Here is a 19,938-nt window from a genome sequence, read left to right on the forward strand (position 1 = left end):
GATTCAGGGTGCATCATCAGGCACCTTACATGTTAAGTCGCTTCAGCCTCACCTCTGCCCAGGAAGTAACACTGAGGCCCTGAGAGGTTAAGGGGTATGGCTAAGGTCCCATTGAAACAAGGTGGTAGATGCAAGAGCCCAGGGCTCGCTGGGTTGGTGGCTGATTCTGCCTGCGTCACAGCTCTGCTCTATGAGAAATCCTAAAGGAGCACTAGGACCCAGCTGACCTGATGATTGCTCAAGTGGGCAAGAAGAGCTTTGGGGAGGGGTGCTTTTCTGGGGGTTCTTACAACTCCAACTATAGGTCTGAATAGATAGCAACTGGCCCAGAGGCCTGGAACAGACATTCAGATGAGAGCCAGGGTTTGTCTGGCTTCTCTACAGAAGCCACATGCCTATGAGAGACCCAGAGCCCTAGCCAAGTGCTAAAGGTTCAGGCCTGCCTTGGCCCAGGGTGACCGGGGCTGTTGTCTCTCACTGAGCCCCTCTCTCCCGGCCCCAAGACAGGGCTATGATTAATCAGCGACAAAAGCAGAAACAAGCAGAAAAATGTAATCAGCTCGGGAAGGGCATGGCCAGGCTGTGGCAATCAGCTTTCCTGCTGGGGCCTTTGGCTGATTGGACCCAAGGGGGCAGGGAGATAGTTCAGATGAGGGTTCCAGGAATGAGACTGAGGCCAGCTGAGGCCCACCCAGGCCAGGGGGTCACCACATCCCATAATTGTACACGGAGACACACACATCTGTGCTCCGGTACACACAGCACTCCCAGCTCAAGGGCCTTCGCACCTGCCCACACCTGCTTCCGGGCTTGGGCCCTTCGCTACCAGCTCACAGCCTTGGCACATGTAGGTGGCCATGCACAGTTCAAACACTCTCATCTGCAAGTGGGTTTGAAAACGCATGTCCACAGTGTCCTGAACGAACGATGAAGAGAAACGCATGCACATGCTGCCCCCCAAACACTTCCCCTCTTCCCCCATAGAACACATGCTAAGGACGGGAGGAAGGTCTAACCTGCAGCCATGTGACCAACAGGCTTTGGGTCGTCTGCCTCCTCCTCACTGCCCCTGGGGACATGAGACAGACCTTGGCTCCTGCTCTGCAAGCTGAGTGGCAAGGGCTCAGGAAGGATCCAGGGCAGCAGCCCCTTGTGGGATCAAGTCAACTGCTGGTGTCAGCCACAGGCCAGCGGAGTCTCCTGCAGATCTGTGCTTGGCCTCTGTCTGCTGGCCCTGCCTGGTGACCTTGGCCAACGTCCTTTTCTAAGCCTCAGTTTCCCCACCTCAGAACCTCTCCTGGCACCAACTTGAGGATTACTGGTCCTGAGGACCCTCGCGCCCGGAGCAACCTCACCTTTCTGGGTCTCTAGTCCTTAGTTCTCGGCTCTCCGTTCTCGCTGGGGGAGGGTTAGTGGAGGGCAGGTGGGATAGGGGGTACAAGGAACGGCTCCGCCCCTGGTCCCCACCACCCGGGTCCTGCTGGCTGCTAACGTGGGGTGCGGGAGACAGCAATCCGAAGCAGACTGGGGGAAAAGCTGAGTCGGGGAGAACCAGAGAAGGCGCCCGGGAGGGCTCGGGGCGGCCGCTCAGGGGCCGGTGGCGGGAAGGGGCGGGGGCGGGAGGGGCGGGGGGGGGGGGGGGGGGGGGGGGGGGGGGGGGGGGGGGGGGGGGGGGGGGGGGGGGGGGAGGCGGGAGCGCGGCGAGCGCCGCACAGAGCGAGCGAGCGAGTGAGAGTGCAGGCGGCGGCGGCGGCGGCGGCGGCGACGGCGGCGGGAGCCGGAGCGGCGGGCCGGGCAGCCGCACCAGCGGGCGGACGAGCGGGCGGCGAGCAACGCGGAGCGCGCGGGGCAGCGCGGAGGGAGCGCAGCGCGCAGCGGTCCGAGCCGAGAGGCCGGAGCGGCGCCGCCCCCGCCGTCCCTGCGAGCCCCCGGCCGGGATCCCGACGAGGGAGCCGGCGGAATGGCCCGGCAGCCCGGGACGCGGGGGCGCTAGGTCCCGGACGGGTGCCCATTGCCTCGCCGCCGCCACTGCGCGCCGCACCGCGCGCCCCGCCCGCTCCAGCCGCCCCCGGGGCCGCCGGCGGCCCATGAGCCCCGGCCTCAAAGTTTGCGGCGGGCGGGCGGGCGCGGAGCCTCCAAGATGCCGTTCCACCCGGTGACGGCGGCGTTGATGTACCGGGGCATCTACACCGTGCCCAACCTGCTGTCGGAGCAGCGCCCGGTGGATATCCCTGAGGACGAGCTAGAGGGTGAGTGCCCCGCCGGGACCCCTGCCACGAGCCCTCTTACCTGTGCGCCCAGGTGCCGCGCTGGCCCGGGGAGCCGGAGACCCTGCTGCGCGACTCGGATGAGCGGCTACGCGGGAGGCGGGACGGCCGGGTGGCCCCGGGCGCCGCGGTGGGGGTCGCCGCGGCGCAGGAGCAGCCCGGCCCCTGCCCGCGTGGCCCCCGGCGCTGCGGAAACTTGCGGGGCCCCGCAGCAGGGTCACTGGGCCGCGTGGCCGGCGTGACGGTGCGGCAAGGCTGCGGGGGCTGAAGTGGAGAGTCCGAGGGGTTGCCCCCCGCGCCGGCCGCCGGAGCGCCCGCATCCTGATCCTTTCCGCGGCGCCCGCCCGTGGCTCTGCGCTCCTATTGACATTCCGCTCGTGTCGCGTTGAGAATCCAATCTGCTCCGGCAGTGGGAGAAGGGGAGAGAGGGCGACTGCCCCGCTCTTGCCGGGTGCAGGGCTGCCCCCATCCCCTTCTGCGGCCCTGCGAGGGACCCCCCCACCCGTGCGCTGCCGAGGCAGCTGGGAGGCGTTGGCGACAACAAGTGGCCGGATTGGGAGGCTCGGTCGCGATAGCAAAGCCTGGAAGGAAAAGGCAGAGGCCGGAACCTAAACCTTCTCCGACCCTAGTCCCTGTGCCTTTCGGGAATAGGGACCGCACGCTGGCAGTTGGCTGTTGAGGATCAGAGCAGCAGACAGAGGCTGGGGTTCCTGGATTGAGTGTCCTGGGGCGCAGTGAGACCCCTGGGGCCTTCCTAGCTTTTTCTCTGCTGAGATTGGGGGCGGGGGTGTGCTTAAGATTCCCCTCCCCCCCCAGGCCTCTTGAGGCCCCATATGGAGTGGAGTCGGAGACTCTGAGCTGATGGGAGTCTTGGTCCCTTGGGATGTTTGTCGGTTGCTGGGGGCGAGGGGGGGGGCGCGGTTGAGATTACCCAGATGATGGGTCTGTCTCCGATCCCTGGATTCAAGGGGTCTCAGCTCTGGGGTCTCACCTGGGTTCATAGGAGTGAGTTGGAGTGACCAACATAGGAAAGGATACTAGTGGGATCCCAGGGGAAGCCATTTGGGAACTCTGTCCTCAGCCCAGGCCTGATCTGGGGCAAATTTTGGGCAAGTAGACAGTGGAGAGAGGGGGGATGTGCAACTGCCATGTTCGCTGCACCACAGTCCACCACACACCCACTTCCCACAACCCCCATGAACTCAGGGGCAGGGAAAGCCGCAGAGGGGGCTCTCAGCCCCAGCACTGGAGGCACAGATGGCAGGATGCCACTCCTGACCTGACCTTAGTATATACCCTGGAAACCCCGTGTCCTGTCCTGTCTGGACCAAAGCAGAGCCTCCTTCAGGTCGAGGGGAAGGGATGGGGCCCAGGAGGGGTGCAGGGCACAAGCCAGTTTCCTTTTCCTTTATTGCCGTTTATTCTGAGCCACGCAGACGCGTTCATCCACCCCTTTCTCTCCACTCTTGGGACAGAGGCAGCATATCTTCCCCAGCTAGATTGGGCCTCCTTTCTCCTGCTCCCAGCACAGCCACATAACCCTGGCCCCATAACTTCAGGTATCACTGGATCCCTCCACTCCTGATGCCCTGGTCCTAGAGTGCACACTCAGGCTAGCGAGAGGCTGAGAGAGACAGTCATGCAGGGGTGAGGAGCACCAGGGTGGGCGATGCAAGGGCAAGGAGGCCCACGCTCCCTCCGAGCCATCCCGTGGCCATGTTGGCAGGAGCCCAGTGCTGTTAGTCACCATCACACCAAATACACTCCCTGCTTCTCTCTGGTCCCCTTTGGACTAGAGGAGGGGCCCTGGTGCAGGGGGCACCTGAAGGACAGGGCCATCCCTGTGGCTGGCAGGTGGAGGGCACAGAGCCAGCAGACGCCTATGGGCATCTACATATGAAGACAGGAAGTTCTCCAGACCCCTCCTTGGCTGCTGAAAAACAGGCTCCGGGCTCCCTGCAGTGGGTCTTGAATGCCAGGGCTGGGTGCAGAGTGGCTGTCCTTCATACAGATGCCACTTTTGGTCCCTTAACTTCTCCAGCACACACTAGTGTTCCTGTCCTCGGGCAGTCTGGGTAAGACCCAGGCCCTGTTGGTTGGAAGGGATCAGTGAAGGAGCCCATGGACTAGATGGGGGAGTCCGTGACCTGGGATGAAATGCTGCAGATACCTCGTGCTGCCTGCTGCAGAAATCCAGGGGGGCGGTCAATCTGCATGGGGGAGGAGGACCAGGAGCAGCAAGGGAGGAGTGGAATGTGGGGGTGAGAGGAGAAGAGCCAGGCAGTACTGGGTTCGAGTCTCTGCACCCTGGGCTCAGGGAGTGAACTTGGACAATCATTGGCCTCTCAGAGTCTTGCTTTCCCCATCAATAAAAGGGGAATGGCACTGTTGTCACCTGGATGGGTAGTGGCTGAGAAGGCTGTGAGAGTAGTCAGCACGGGGCCTGGCCATGGGGGCTGAGGACCCAAACGTAGGAAGAGCACTTCAGACTCACAGGAGCTCGGAGCAGGCTCATGAGTCTGGAGCGGAAAAGGGCATGGGTATTGGGCCAAGGAGGCAAGCTGGGGGTCAGGACTGTGGAACCTGAGGCCCTAGGGAGGAAGGGGCTAGGCAGAGTTAACTTGGAGGCTCACCCAGCCCCATGTACGAGAGGCAAGGGTGCTCCCACATTCCTCCTGAATATATCACACTATGGCTGGAACATAACCCCTTTCTGAAATGCATCCAAGTGGGGACCTCCAGCAACACTGAGATAGACAGACTGCTCACCTAGACAGTAGGGTCCAGCATTCAAAGGCAGGGATGGGACTGGCTCCCTGAAAGAGAGAAGCAGCTAGCCACAAGGCTGGGTTCTGGAATGGAATGTGGAGCCTCTGTTGAGGGTAGCCAGTTGGGGACCATTGGGGAGCCCCCTTTTCTACCCTTGCTTCCTGAACCCCAAGCCCAGCAGCTGCCTCTGCACAGGCCAGAAATTCAAGGATGGAGGATTGGGGCGCAGAGCCAATGCTGCGGAGAGTGGCAGCCACGACAGAGGGTGACTACTGCCCCTTCCAGTGTTCCCTCTCCATCCAGACTCAAACTCCCCAGCACAATGCCACATCCTTTTGGATCTGCAGAAGACTTCAGCCCCGGTGCAGCTCCACAGGTTGGGAGGGTCTGGGAATGTCATGTTAAAAACGGAAGGTAGGGGACAAGATCAGCCTGGAAACCTAGAGGCCCTGCCAGCCCATTTCCGGGCCAGACATCCCCATGCCAAGATGAAGCACAAGTTTTGCCTGGCCTCCCTCATGGGGCCGCGAGGGAGCAAGGCTTTCGGGGAATACATCTAGTAGTGATTGTCCACGGCTTACAGTGACAGGGCATCCTGACCCCCCCCCCCCATGGGACCCTTAGCAGTGGCTACACCTCAGCCACGGAACTGGATTTCATCCTATTTCACAGCTGAGGCATCTGAGATTCAGAGGGAAATAAAGCGTCTTGCCTAGGTCACTTGGCTGCTGAGCAGGAGAGCCAGACAGAATTCAAGGCCAGGCCTTGGGTTCTGGTCCCAGCTATCAGGCAGGCCAGTGTGGCATCCCAGGGTTGCCCCAGACTTCCCTTTCCTACCCCACTGCCATCGGAGATGGTCTGATTTACAATGGCCACCTCAGATAATTCTTGTTTAATCATTGTGGAAAGTTCCATTGCATAAGTAAACAGCAACATCACACCAGAGCTGGGATTCAAACCTGGGTCTGAGACATCAGAATACTTCTCTGGCTGAGAAGACAATGCCTGAACTGGACCCCTTGTAAGCCAATGGGTGGACTGGGCTGGGATAGCGTTCCGAAACACTAGTGTGAGCTAGGTGTGCTGGGAGGGGGAGGGGGAGTGCACAGTAGAGAGTGGCCAGCTGTGGATTTACCCAGCAGCCTTGGGAGGTCAGCCCTGCCTGAGAGATGTCTTTGGTACTCACAGCTGTCTCGGAGCCTGTCCCCTGAGCATATGTCCCGAGATCCACTTGCTCATTATTGTCCCTCCTGCCTGGTGCATTTTCCTCAGGGGCCTTGGAAACGGGCATTGAGGCAGCCCCACAATTGGGGGGGTCACCCTGAGCCCTGCCAAGGTGGCAAGTATAGCTCAGGCCTCAGCTCAAAGCAGAGAGTGGCTTCCATCACATCCTCGCTGTATCTAGGACTTTGGCTTCCTTCCTCGTATCTAGGCAGGGCTCCCTAACGGGCCTCAGACTCCAAGGGGTACAGTTTCTGACTCTGAAGTTCCTCAGACCAACCTGTGGCTGGTTCCGTAAGTAACCCTGAGCTCCAATTCTCTCTTCTTTGAGGCGCAGAAACCTCTGTTTGAGCCTTTCTCGGAGTGCTCTAGTAGATGGACTCTCACATTCAGTCCTTTGAGCATCCAGATGTTTATCCTTTCAAGGTCAGACCCTGTTCTCAGTAATGGGGACTCTGTGGACAAGACCCACTTAGTCTCAGCACAATCTACTCTAGGGAAAGAGCAGGTGTGTGGCGGGATGGGCAACCAGAGAACAGGCGAGGTCAGGCAGGGGCAGTCATCCAAGAGAGTCATCCAGCTACAGGGTCTGGGCTACATCGGAGTTTGACATGAGGACAGACAAAGCTGCAGGTTCAAAGCAGTCTTGGTGTCCTCCCGGCTTGAGGGGCTCCCTGGTGAGGGGGAGGGTCCTGGACACCAGTCCAGAAAGGTGACCTCAGCGCTGGTTAGAAATGAGAGTAGGGGGAGAGGGGAGAAAGAGAAGGAGAGAGAAGAAAGGGGGCGGGAGAGAAGGAACCTTAAGCACACTTCCACAAGATCCAGACGCTCCAGGCAAATGAACTTCCCGCAGCAGCTCCTAGTTCTCCGCAGCAGCCTTGGCCACAAGGGGCACATCGCCTCTTTCAGGGCCCAGGAAAATGCTGGGGGGTCCTTGGCCTAGAGCTGCTAGCATCCAGGGTTTTCTACAACCCCTGGGTCTGGCTCAGATCTACCAGCCCAGCACTTTCCTTGCCCTGACGCTCCTGATGCAGAAAACAGTCCCTAAGGCTCGCCTGAGGCACCTGTGGGTAATGTCTACCCCAGCCCGACAGTGGGACTCCGACCTCAAGACTACACGTGTGATCCCACATGAAGAGCCAGCCAAGGATCAGGACCATGGTTTTTACTCTGTGGCAGGGCCAGCAGGCTGGCCTGCACTCCCTATTCTCCTAAGGCCAGTATAGGCCCTTACAAGCCATTTCAGGGCTTATAGAGCCCTAAGGCCTGGGATAGTGTAACCAATAGGATAGTGTAATGGCCCTGAATCCTCACTGAACCAGGCTGGCCTCCTGCCCTCCTAAAGCCTTCTAGGTCTGCAGTGTGGAGCACCTCACCTGTCTTTAATCACACACACACACACACACACACACCTTGACTTTGTCCTGCTGAGTGAAATTCTACCCAGGGAACAATTCAGGCAATGGCCATGAGGGAGGCAAGTGAACAAGTTGCCCACGGGAGCTGGAGCTAAGGGACTGAAGTCTGTCCCTCTAGGGTCAGCAGAGAGGCAGGCAGGGCAAAGATAAGAGGTTCCTGTTGTATCTGCTTTAGTGACACTCCCACTTATCACCCATTTGCTGCGCATAAGACTAAAGCATATATTGTGCTGTTTGGTCCCAAAGTCCCAGTCAAGTGCATTGGTGCCCAGGTCCAAGTGCAGAATCCCTTGGGCCCTCGGGCCTCAGTCTTCCTTCCCTACTGTACTTATGGAGAGCATGAAGCTCAAAGACCACGCTGGGGCCTGGTGTGGAGCAGCTCTTATTCCTATCTTTGTCTAAACCTGGAGGCCTGTGAGTTCTAACCATCACTCAAAAGCTAGAATCATGTGGTGATCCCACCATGAGTTAGTGCTGCCTGACCGGAACAGGAAGTCCAGCGGGAAGGGGATAAGGCACGATGATGCCAAGTAAGGACCCTCCAGCCGCTAACCTGGCCAGTGAATCTGGTGCTCTCCCTGCGCCCACCGCATGGTGTAGCCCTGAGCACGGCAGGAAGGCTGTCAGACCCAAGCACGGTCACTGTCTCAGGCCAGATGTACCTTCGCCTCCTCGTCCCTGCCTGCCCAGATGACTGGCTCTCAACAGAGCTCTAGGCTGCCGGGGCCAGGGCTGGTTTCAGCTTCTCTGTCCCTCCACAGAGATCCGAGAGGCCTTCAAGGTATTCGACAGGGATGGCAACGGCTTCATCTCTAAGCAGGAGCTGGGAACCGCCATGCGCTCCCTGGGTTACATGCCCAACGAGGTGGAGCTGGAGGTTATCATCCAGCGGCTAGACATGGATGGTGAGATGCCCTGCCTCGGTTTACCTGCCCGCCGTCATCTAGGCCCCGGGACCTGAGTCCACTCTGGCCTTTTGCTTCCTGTGGTCATGATCTACCAATAGTTCTCGTTCTAGAAAGTGGAGCCCAGAAGAGGTGTGACAGTCCCAGCCACATATGGGTCAAACTGCCCCTCCCACTCCAAAATCTGAGGAAGATTTTAAGTATGGAAAAGGAGGGTGGGATAGATAGCTCAGCTTTTAACACCCAGAGGAATGGTGGCTGCATTTGCCTCCTGGTATTTTTATTAACGCTAACTACTGAGAATGATTAGTGGTGCCAAGTCCCCTCTGCGTCCTCGCACCTGTTGCCTCCCCCCCCCCCCCCGCGAGCTCCTTTCCCATCTGCATGGCAGAAAGGATCAGTACTGTGCTGGAGGCCATGAGAGTTCTGAGTGTACCAGGAGGGCGTCCCACATCTGGGGACCATCTGCTGCTCACCTCCTACACGGCCTCCCATAGAGCTCTATCACATTTGGTAGCCTTGACATTAGCTCTGAGCCTGGTACATTAGGTACCCCTGAAACTGATTGGAGGCACAGAGAAAGGGCTGAGTGAGGTCCCACAGTTGGTCAGAGGCCGGCCAAGACTCCATTTCATGCCCTGAGCTCTGGGGTGCCTGCTGGTGCTGTCTCAGTTTGACCCTGTGCCCACTCTAGGTGATGGCCAAGTGGACTTTGAGGAGTTTGTGACCCTCCTGGGACCCAAGCTCTCCACCTCGGGGATCCCAGAGAAGTTCCATGGCACTGACTTTGACACAGTCTTCTGGAAGGTATGCCCTGGCCACTGAGACTCTACAATGTGGAGGTGTCATGGGTCCTGTGAATGGTTAGCCCCATGCCACAACGAGGGAGGGAGGGAGGGCCACTGTCTACCGAGTGTCCTGCTCCCTGGAGGCCTGGGTTCCGGGGGAATGGAGTAGCTGTGTCGGTGTTACAGAATCTGGAGGCCTGTAATCGGGACTGTGCACTTACAGGGTGCTGGGTGGGGACTGTGGCAGGTAGTGGCAAGAACACTTGTCCCTTTTGCCACCCAAGTGTGACATGCAGAAGCTGACAGTGGACGAGCTGAAGCGACTTCTCTATGACACCTTCTGCGAGCACTTGTCCATGAAGGACATAGAGAACATCATCATGACAGAGGAGGAGAGCCACCTGGGCACTGCTGAGGAGTGTCCCGTGGATGTGGAGAGTGAGTGGCCTGCCTTGGGTCTCTGTGGGTGGGCACATACCAAGGGTTTGCATAGGGGGCCACCTTACGTATCCCAGCCAAAGTGCAGATCTGATTCTATCCCTCCGCTGTCCTGTCCCCCTTCATCTCTCTCCCTGGTGTTCCTGGTGGGCGGCTGCAGCCTGTTCCAACCAGCAGATCCGCCAGACGTGCGTGCGCAAGAGCCTGATCTGCGCCTTCGCCATCGCCTTCATCATCAGTGTCATGCTCATCGCGGCCAACCAGGTGCTGCGCAGCGGCATGAAGTAGGCACCACGTGGGTGCCTGCAGCGCCCACTCCACACCCACCGCTGCCTGCAGCCCTTCCCCCAGCTTGCTCCCTGGGCCACCACCCCTGGGCACTTTGAGGACAGCCCTGGCCCCACCCCCTGCCTGTGCCCTCACCTGGCCTGTGTGTAGCCTTCACTTCCCACCACTCAGGAGCTCCTGGAAAAGGAGGGACTTGCGCGGGAGCCCGCAGGATCCAGTGAGTGCTGTGATCTTTTGGCAGGCAAGCAACTCATGCCCAGAACAGTGGGCAGGGTGGAGGTGGGCACAGGGCTTTGGCTCCTGGGTCTCTGACACTCCTTAGACCCAAAGCCAGTCCTCCATGCACCTTCTGGGGCCTGTGCCTGCCCATTTCACAGGTGAGAAGCCTGAGGCTTTAAGGGCCTGAGATCTGGCTTCAGATTCTCCTTCCATGGGGCTTTTCAGGAAAGGCAGATGCTCATGCAAGATGGGGCATGAGAAATAGCCCCAAGGCCCATGAATTTGTGAGCCATCCACCAAAGGCTTAGAGACCAAGGGCCAAATTGTCTCCTAGCACAGAACCTAGAGGCCCAACTGAGGAAGGGAGCAGAGATCCTGTAGCACGTGTGACTCCCCACTGGCCAGGGTGTAACCCTGGGAGGCCCCGAGCCATTCCCTAGGGATCTGAGTCCCCTGAGGGTCTGTCAGTGGCCACGGACCACTCTTCCAAGTCCAGGGCCTGCCCTCTTGGGGACCCCACTTCTCTGTACCCTTGAGGCCAGCGATGCGGCTCTCATGCTTGCTCCACCTGTGTCATGCCGTTTCTTGGCACCAGCTCAGCCTGGGCAGATGCAAGCCTTCAGCTCTTCAGGGGCCGAGACGGTTGGCAGTCCTCGGCTCCTTTCCCCAGCCTGGGGCCACTTACTAGCTGGGCCGCCGCCACACTGGCATACGCTGTGCCCGACCTGGCTGCTCTACTGATCCCTAAGCACCCTGGAGGGGACGCTGTCTCGTTCCAGCCCACCTGTCCCTTGATGGAGGCAGGAGGACAGAGCCGAGAGCATGACAGGCAGCAAGAGAGACAGGCCAGCCATCGAGGACAGACTTTCTTTATAAACATTCAGATGTTTCTCACCCATCTTCTCGAGAAACGCCCTGAGGGATGGTGGGCAGACAGGAGGCCAGGCTCAGAGGCCCCAGGGAGAAGGGAGGGAAGGCAGCTCTGCTTCCTAGGTTGGGCAATTGTCTTTACTGTGACGGATGAGATGGGTGGGAAGTCCGGCAGGGGGAGGAGGGGAAGAGCTCAGCCCCACTGAACTCTGGACTGTACGGACCATCCGCCAGGTGGGGGTGCCCGCAGGGAGGGGGGCAGCTCCTGCATTGGCGGCCAGCCCACGGGGTACTGGAAGACAGTGGTTCTGATGGGTTCGGCCCTGGAGAGGAGAAAGGTAGAGGATTAGAGCAGAGCACCTCAGGTCCCACCTTGCTCTTCCAACATCCTGACTGTCAGAAAGGGTGGTCACCTGCATGGCCCTTCTGCAAGTAGAACCTTGATAACATGCAGACCCTCTGAGCCGGCGACCTCTTCTCGGAACTGAGCCCAAAGTGGGGACTGGCCGAGGAGACTGAACTACCAGAACGGCCTTGGGCAATATGGAAGTACCCTTAGCGTCCACCTGTGGGGGACTGGTTAAATATTTATGCACGTCCACAGCAGAGAATGCTATGCAGCCTGTGGAAAACCCAAGACCTATATGCACTGATGAAGAAAGATATACTATGTGAGGACAGAGAAAAAGCAGCTTATAAAATAATGTATATAGCATGATACTATTTTTGTTTAAAAATATATAACATATATAAATGCATAAAAACCCTGGAAGTTACAGTGAAATGTCAGCCCTGGTTCTGTCTGAGTGGTGTAGTTACAGGTGGGTGGGGTTGATTTTTTTTTTTTCCCCCCGAGACAGGGTTTCTCTGTATAGCCCTGGCTGTCCTGGAACTCACTCTGTAGACCAGGCTGGCCTCGAACTCAGAAATCCGCCTGCCTCTGCCTCCTGAGTGCTTGAGGGGGGGGGTTGATTCCTTTAACCTCTTTATACTTTTCCAAAGTCCCACAAGCACACGAGCCTCCGGAAGCAGGAAGGCCTTATTTCTCATCCTGTTCACTTACCCCCTTACTGATTACCCCTAAGCTCAGGGCCCCTCTGAAGTGGTCCTTAGGAAGGGAGGGTCCTTGGGTGCAACCTGGAACATCCAGACCCAGGGATGACAGCATGCAGGCAGCCTGCCCTGCCCCCACCTACTGCAGAGCTGGGCCCACCAGCCTGACATCCCAGGTGGGCACTGCTGGCCAGGCTCTTTGATGCCACCTAGGGACTCTCAAAGGGTGGACACTAGTGGTAGAGATGGCATCTATACCCCAGGCCCGGCACCAGGGGGCCATCCAATGACACAACAGTCATGTCAGGCTAAGCGCTCTCATGAGAAGAGACACCATGACCTAGAGAAACCCTGGGGTCCCCATGCAAACCCCATTATTCAGGTAAGGCTGAACTATCAGGAAGGGGTCAGCCACACGTCCAAAGTTTCACAAGCCTCTGAGAACAAGGAAAAGCAGCAATGCACGCTGTCCCTGCCTTTCGCTTCCTTCTACCTCAGCTTTCAGGAACTTCCTGGCAGCACTTCCTTCTTGGGTAGCAAGCAGCCAGCTCTCCGCAGAAAGAGAAGGACCTGGGCCTCCTGGGAGGTGTCTGGATGTGTTGGGCCTGAGCAGTGGTGACAGGGACTGCCTGAGAGTTTGCCTGGCCATATCCATCCATCCATCCTCACCTGCCCTGAGACACACCACAGCAGAGATGCTGGGGGGGGGGTCCTTGCTGAGTGGACAGGGACACCCCCAGCTCGGTGGGGTGGCGTGCTGCCTGCTGGAAAGTGCAGAGAGCAGAAAGCAGCTCCCCACATGATTTATGGTGCCGGGGATGCTAGAAACTCCATCAGGCACAGAGAAGACTGGGTGTAGGAGAGACTCCACAGTTGCTGAAGGGAGTGCCCCAGATGTCAGCCAACCTGGAGCTTCCCATGGGGTCGCAATAATGGCGAGGTTCCCCAGGGAGGTGTGGTCTTGGGGAGTTCCTGACCCCTAAGCCTCAGACCTGTTCTCTAAAAAAGTGGCTCAGTGTAGTGCCTGCGAGGCTCCCTCCGGACAGGAAAAGGGCATCCTTCATGAGACCCTGCCAGGACCCTTCCTCACAGGGTCACAGGTATGTAATGCTCTTCATGGCCTGCTTGCTCTGTGCACAAGGGCAGCAGCAGCAGCCTGGCATATCCCCAGCCCTGGTCCTTATCAAAAAGAAAGTCTTACAGAGGTGAATGCACAGGGACAGAGCGCTGGCCCAGAGAAGGGCGCCTGTGGGAGATTAAGGAGGATAAATGCACAATCAGAAGAGCCAACAATAGGAAGCTCGAACAGCGCCGCCTGGCCGGCCAGGGATTAGTCTGTGTCCTGTCCGGCTGAGGCCAATGGCTCCTTTCTGCAGCTTCTTTCTGCTCCTGGCTGGTTCCTCAGGGTCAGGAAAATGAGCAGACACCAACAAGCTAAGATACCCACCCCCAGCCCCCAAGAGTAAGCCGGGCTTTGTAGGGATTTTCTGCTGGGGGTGCTGGAACCCACAAGTCTGAGTGGTGCTAGGTGATCCAGGTAGCATCTATGCCCTGGGGGAAAGCATACATCCTGAAAGGAGGAGGTTCCAAAAGGGGCCTTGGTGCTGTCAGCCAGGCTCAGGTCCGTGGCAGCCTAAATGTGTCATGTTTCTACTTGTAGGCTGAGAAGGGTTCTGCCAGGAGGAGAGGGAGGCCAGTGTCCAGTGTGACCTAAGCAAGGTTAAGAGGCACACAGCGGACTGAGCCTTGAGTCTGGGGTCTTCCCTAAGAGGACACTGCAGTGGGCATTGGGAAGTCTCAGGAGGGATGGCCTGGGGCCAAAGGCACCTTCCAAAACTAGTGGAGCTGTGGTGTGGCGAGGAGCTGCAGAGGACAGCCCAGGGGCAAAGGGGACACTGTCCCCACAGGGCTCCTCTCCAGGATCGGGGGCAGAACAGGGCACAGAGATGCAGAGGAAAAAACACAAAGCTGGAGAGGTTGGAACAGAATGGGGACACATCTCAGAGTAAACCATTTCTCTCTGCTGGTAACTCCTTTCAAAGGTAGACAAGCTTGCTCTGCCCTGAGCAGAAGTCATCTTGCCTGGAGCCTCAGGAAGCCGGGGCTGAGGCGGAGACAGACAACAGGCAGCAACAGAGAAAAGTAATTCCCTGCAAGTGGCCAGAAGGAGAGTGGCCCCGGAACCAGGATGCAGAGTTCTAAGAGCCTAGGGTGGCACAGATGCATCTTCCCCCACCTAGTTACTGCCACTGTCAGCTGAGGCCTGGGGTGGCTGGGCCCTGAACATGGTAGCAGAGGGGCTGAGGGTCCAAGCAGCAGGGCCTCCATGCCCGGCCAAGGACACAGGTCCCCGAGGAGGAAAAGCACACTGCACAACTGCACAACAATGTGCCGGGCTCCCTAGATGCCTGGGACCATGTACAGGACACACCATGACCACCAAACCACGCCATCGTGTGGCCAGGACTTGGGCTGGTCGATCCTCCTCAGTTCCCCTGTGCCATCCGCCGCGCCCACATCCACAGAGAATGTCTGTCTGCACCCAGGCAGGCACTGTGAGCTTGCTGTTTACTTATTTGTCTCACACTCAAGGCCTGAGACATGATCTTCCTGAACCCTTCTTACCGCCCCTGGGTGCCTAGGCTGTCACTCACTCCCAGGGACAGAGACTGCTGAGGCAGAACAGTGGAGTAAGCAGGCAACAGCTCACAGTTAGCAATCAGGAAGCTCAGACAGACCCTTATGGTGGGCTCAGAATGAATACCCTGTCTCTCTGACTAGCACACACCCTCTGACATAGCAGAAGGAGCCTGCATTCCTAGACAATGTTCAAACCTACATCCCTTTAAATGAGTCCAGAAGAAAGGGTGTCATATTCTGTTTAAGTTATATCTGTAGTGTGTGTATGTGTGTGTATAATTTGTTTTTTGTGTGTTTCTCCTTGTAGCCTTGATGTCTTAGAACTCACTCTGTAGACAAGGCCTGCCTCTGCCTCCTGAGTGCTGGGATTAAAGGTGTATCATCTGGCTGTACTATGTATGTATGTATGTATGTATGTATGTATGTATATGTATAAAGATTTATTTATTTATGTATGAGTGCTCTGTCTGCATGTACACCTGTGTGCCAGACAAGGGCATCAGATCCCATTATAGATGGTTGTGAGCCACCACATGGGTGCTAGGAATTGAACTCAGAACCTCTGGAAGAACTGCCAGGGCTCTTAACTGCTGAGACATCTCTCCAGCTCTGTACTAGATAGATATTGTGTAAGTGGGGACAGAGATACAGGGCACAGGTTTAAAAGTAAGCAGGGCTGTAGAGGAGGCTCACTCTGAGAGCACTGGGCAAGCAGGGCTGTAGAGGAGGCTCGCTCTGAGAGCACTGGGCAAGCAGGGCTGTAGAGGAGGCTCGCTCTGAGAGCACTGGGCAAGCAGGGCTGTAGAGGAGGCTCACTCTGAGAGCACTGGGCACTCTACTCTTACAGGTGATCTGGATTTGATTTCTAGTCCCAACATGGCAGCTCACAACTATCTGTAACTCCAGTTCCAGGGGACCTGATACCTTCTTCTGCTCTCCACAAGCACTGCATGCACATGGTGCACAGACAAATATGCAGGCAAAACACCCATGCACATAAACAATGAAGCCACTGGATTTTTTTGGAAAAGGTAACATACAGAGCAGGTCAATGCCATAGCAGGGGCTGGAATGGAGAACTGACTCCACAAAGTTGTCCTCTGACCCACCTGCATCCCCTGGCATGTGTGTAAATGTGCATACCCCCTCCCAAATAAATGTGAAAAAACAAAATTAAATAACAACACTAATCCCTTGCCTCTGGGACAAGCAGCTCAACACTTTCCCTGAGGCAGAGCCTGGAGGGAAGTTTTCCTACCACAGAAGGTCTGACAGAAATCCTTATCATAGCTAAGCCACTGTCCCTTGGGGCCACAGAGATCAGGAGTAAGTACAAACCCATGCACAGCTTAGCCCTTCTTCCTCCTGTGCCCTGGTCTTGTTGATCCCACATGGCTACCGAAGCTCCTACTCCAGCCCGAGCATCTGTCTGATGAAGTGTGGGCTGCATCCTGACTCTCCATGAGAGGATAGCACACGGCCACACTTCAGTAGCTCCTGGTGTAAGAAGAGAGGATCCAGCTGGGCGTGGTGGCATATGCCTTTAGTCCCAGCACTCGGGAGGCAGAGGCAGGCGGATTTCTGAGTTTGAGGCCAGCCTGGTCTACAGAGTGAGTTCCAGGACAGCCAGGGCTATACAAAGAAACCCTGCCTTGAAAAAAAAAAAAAAAAAAAGAAGAGTGGAATAATGACCTTGTTGACTTTGTGAGTCTCTGCTTCACAGAGCCCTACAGGGGACCGTGAGCACCAGGTACGTAAGGAGCTCAGCTGCCAAGTGGGGAGTCACATCTGTTTCCAGAAAACTCCATAGTGGGGGTTCATGGTTGGTCCCTGGGCCTGGGCAGTTCACAGAAATGAACCATCTTCCCCACAGGAAAGCTTTCCCAGAATGAAAGGAGGAGGATCCTGGGCCATACCTGCTACTTGGGGCTGAGCTTAGCCTCTTAGCTCTCTTCTCCAGCCAGTCCTCCAGGTGGCCCTCAGGAAGCTCGGCAGTCTCCAGTGGCCATTCTCTGGCCCGCCTCTCCTCTGTGGAGAACAGAGTGACAAGGAAGGGTGAGAGGGACAACCCTGCTGACCTGAATCTCGCTCTTCCACCGAGCAGCAGGTGCTGAGAAAGCCCTGGGATGATGTAGTGGCCTGTCAGGAGGATGTGGGCCAGTAGGTCAGGATCAGAACCACAGGTCTGTCCCCTCATTCCACTAGCTCCCTAGTTCCTCTGTGCACAATGACCTAGTGATCTAAGCCTCGCTCTGCTCTCTGTCAAACAGAGACATGCTGCCTATCTCCAAGCCTTGGGGAGCTAGAAGCAGGACAATGAATACAGAGCTTCACTCCCAAGAGGGGTTTAAATTGGGGGTGCAGGAGGCAATGTGGACTGTAGGATGGGGTTGCACCCACCAGGCCTCTAACCTTAGGCACGGTAATAAGTCTCAGTTTCTTGGGTTTTCTCCTCACTGTACTAAAAACCAAGCAACGAGTGGAAAGACTTCACGCTGGGTGAGAGCTAGGAAGTCACGCTCTGAGCGGTGTGGAAAGGGTCTTTTTATCTCATGTATGTGCGCACACTGTTGCTCTCTTCAGACACACCAGAAGAGAGCATGGGTTCCCAGTACAGATGGTTGGGAGCCACCATGTGGTTGCTGGGAATTGAACTCAGGACCTCTGGAAGAACAGTCTGAGCCACCTCTCCAGCCCTATGGGATAGGGGAGGGGGGATCTTGAGCCAGGGGAAAATAAACTGGTGGATCCATATTGACTCAGCAGCAGGCTCTGCACCGGCACCGCACAGGCATCCTCTCACCCACCTTTACAGTTACTCAGATGCCAAGGTTACAGGGGAGCTGACGGAACCAGAAGCACTTAAGCTGTCACCTGCCCCAGGCCTCATCCTGACCCCTGCCTCCTGCTCAAGGCCTGTGGCCTGTGTCTCCTCCAGTGCCGGCCAACCACTCATTCCCTGACAGCACATGTGTAGCCAAGAGCTGGAGACTGCAACTGCCAGGCCTCGGCTGCCCTGGGGGTGGGGGGATGAGGGGTGGGGGTGGGGTTAGGGCTGAGGGGGGTGGGGTGGGGGTGGGGGTGGGGGGAAGCTCCTGGAAACCCTAGTGCTACCTGCCAGCCTGCAGCAGGACCTTCTGCCTGAGAGCTGCCTCATTTCCTCTGCCTGTTCAGTGAGGTGCTACAGGAGGTGGCAGTGAGGGGCACCCGTGCCAGCTCTCAGGGAGGTCACAATAACCAGGTTGCCAGGGCCTCAGCACAGGCAGGGCTTTCTTTTGGGAGGGAGGGGGGGATGGGAGGCAGGTCTCAGGTACTCAGGCTTGAACTAGCTATGCAGTTCAAGTTCAGGAGGACAACTTTAGACCCCAGATCCTCCGGCCTCCACCTTTCAAGTCTGGGATTACTTGTATGTGTCACCAAGCCCGGTAGAGAAGTAGTTTTTGCAGCCTTTGTCCTCATAGGTTGCAGGGTACTTGCCTGGTGCTGAATAAGGACTCTAGTGTTTCCTGACTATAGGAGAAAGGGGGGGGGTAGGAAGAGAGGGGAGGGGAGGGGAGGGAAGTAAGCATGCTGGAACAACAGAGACCAGTGAGGGGGCAGAAGGTGAGCCGAGGGCATACCTTCAAAGTCCTGGGAAGAAGCCACACATGCTTCATTTCTGAGGGACACAGCCCTGTTCCTGACACCCACCCAACAGGAAGGTTCGGGGATTCCCCATCAGCCTGGGCAGTCCTTGCTTATTCACACAGCACATGCTAGTAAGGGAGAACATGGGGTGGCACAGGGCAGCCTCTCCCATCTCCACCCGCCAATCCTGCTTCACCTCAACGTACCCTCCACCTGGATGCTCAGCTCCTGCAGATCTTCTTCTGACATGTGGGAAAACCTGCAGTTGGAGCCAAAGTCGCACTGGCCTGCAATGGGAAGACAGTTACTTTCCGCTGAGGAAGGCTCTGCTGCAGCTGAGGGCACTCTGACAGACAGGTCTCAGAATTTTAGGGCAGGATTTTAGGATCTAGAGTAGCAGCCCCAGTCAGGAACAAAAAAAAAAAATCCAGACTCTCCGTGGCTCTACTCACATTCAGGAGCCTGAGGTGCCAGTCTGGCCCACCAAGCATCAGGACTCCATGAGAGTCTGGCTGAAGCTTGTCGGTGCTGGGCCACACAGGCATGAGCAGACCACGCTTATCGTCAGTCCGTGCTATGGGGCTAGCATCTGTGGGGCTCAGTGAGCTGCACGTGGGGTCCTCTCTAGTCTAGGCCGCCGTACACGCCGCGCCCCTCTCTGGCGCCCTGCCAGTTTACTTGCTTGTGCATGCAGCTGGACTGCTCCTCAGAGAGCTTGGAGGCATCTTTGCCAAGGAGAAGTCAATGTTTGGATGACTTCCCCGTTCTCAATCAAGGAATCTGAAGTATATCTTTGGAAATTACAGACTAGTGGTGACCCAGCTAGGCTAACTACCAGCAGCACACACATACCGAGGCCAAGCCTGCAGCTGGTGGCCACTGGTCGGGCAGCACCGTCTCCTGAGGGGAGTCTGGACATCTGCCCACGGTAGGCACCGTACACACGATGTGGGTCCTTGTGGTTCCCACCTTCGCTTTGGCTGCCCAGTAGCTCAGGACAATCCCTTAGAGGAGCTCGAAGGCCGCTAGAACAGCACAGGACAGCCTGGCTGTCCCTCCCTCACTTTGTCTTTGCTTCCCTTACTTACTGATACCTTTATTTCTTTTTTGAAATATATATTCTTTTTTCTAAACACAGGGCTTATTACATTGCCTTGACTGGGCTTTAATTCTTTTTTTGTATGTTTGTTTTCTTTTGAGACAGGGTTTCTCTGCGTAGCCCTGGCTGTACTGGAACTCACTCTGTAGACCAGGCTGGCTTTGAACTCAGAAATCCGCCTGCCTCTGCCTCCCAAGTGCTGGGATTAAAGGCGTGTGCCACGACTGCCCGGCAAGCTTGAGTTCTTAATGCTCGTGGCCTCACCTCCCAAGTGAAGATGGGCCAGCACCAGCATACCAATCCTATACTCATTTTCTTTTTTTTTTTTTTTTTTAA

General features: G+C 57.0%; 2 protein-coding genes across 2 annotated transcripts in view; one reads left to right on the top strand and one right to left on the bottom strand.

Annotated features, from left to right (window-relative positions):
- Positions 1–2,095: 2,095 nt before the first annotated feature.
- Positions 2,096–11,137, top strand: Cabp7 (calcium binding protein 7). Its single transcript, XM_021211271.2, has 5 exons — positions 2,096–2,249; positions 8,437–8,580; positions 9,275–9,387; positions 9,653–9,806; positions 9,967–11,137. The coding sequence occupies exons 1-5, from the start codon at positions 2,141–2,143 to the stop codon at positions 10,092–10,094; spliced, it is 648 nt and encodes a 215-aa protein (XP_021066930.1). The 5' UTR covers positions 2,096–2,140; the 3' UTR covers positions 10,095–11,137.
- A 32-nt stretch (positions 11,138–11,169) lies between these two features.
- Positions 11,170–19,938, bottom strand: part of Zmat5 (zinc finger matrin-type 5) — a 33,392-nt gene continuing 24,623 nt past the window's right edge. Inside the window, exons 4-6 of the mRNA XM_029545206.1 lie at positions 18,710–18,790; positions 16,793–16,904; positions 11,170–11,506 (exon numbers count right to left, since the gene is read on the bottom strand). Coding sequence (XP_029401066.1) covers positions 11,377–11,506; positions 16,793–16,904; positions 18,710–18,790 — 323 coding nt within the window. The 3' untranslated portion in view covers positions 11,170–11,376. The remainder of the gene's footprint in view (positions 11,507–16,792; positions 16,905–18,709; positions 18,791–19,938) is intronic.

The sequence above is a fragment of the Mus pahari genome, chromosome 13, assembly GCF_900095145.1.
Source record: "Mus pahari chromosome 13, PAHARI_EIJ_v1.1, whole genome shotgun sequence".
Taxonomy (NCBI): domain Eukaryota; kingdom Metazoa; phylum Chordata; class Mammalia; order Rodentia; family Muridae; genus Mus; species Mus pahari.

What these genes read in the sequence shown, in the direction of transcription:
- Cabp7 (XM_021211271.2), top strand. Translation starts at nt 2,141, where the DNA reads ATGCCGTTCCACCCGGTGACGGCGGCGTTGATGTACCGGGGCATCTAC. An exon ending in CCAGCGGCTAGACATGGATG is followed by an intron (nt 8,581 to 9,274) that starts GTGAGATGCCCT and finishes TGCCCACTCTAG; the next exon opens with GTGATGGCCAAGTGGACTTT. An exon ending in TTGACACAGTCTTCTGGAAG is followed by an intron (nt 9,388 to 9,652) that starts GTATGCCCTGGC and finishes TTGCCACCCAAG; the next exon opens with TGTGACATGCAGAAGCTGAC.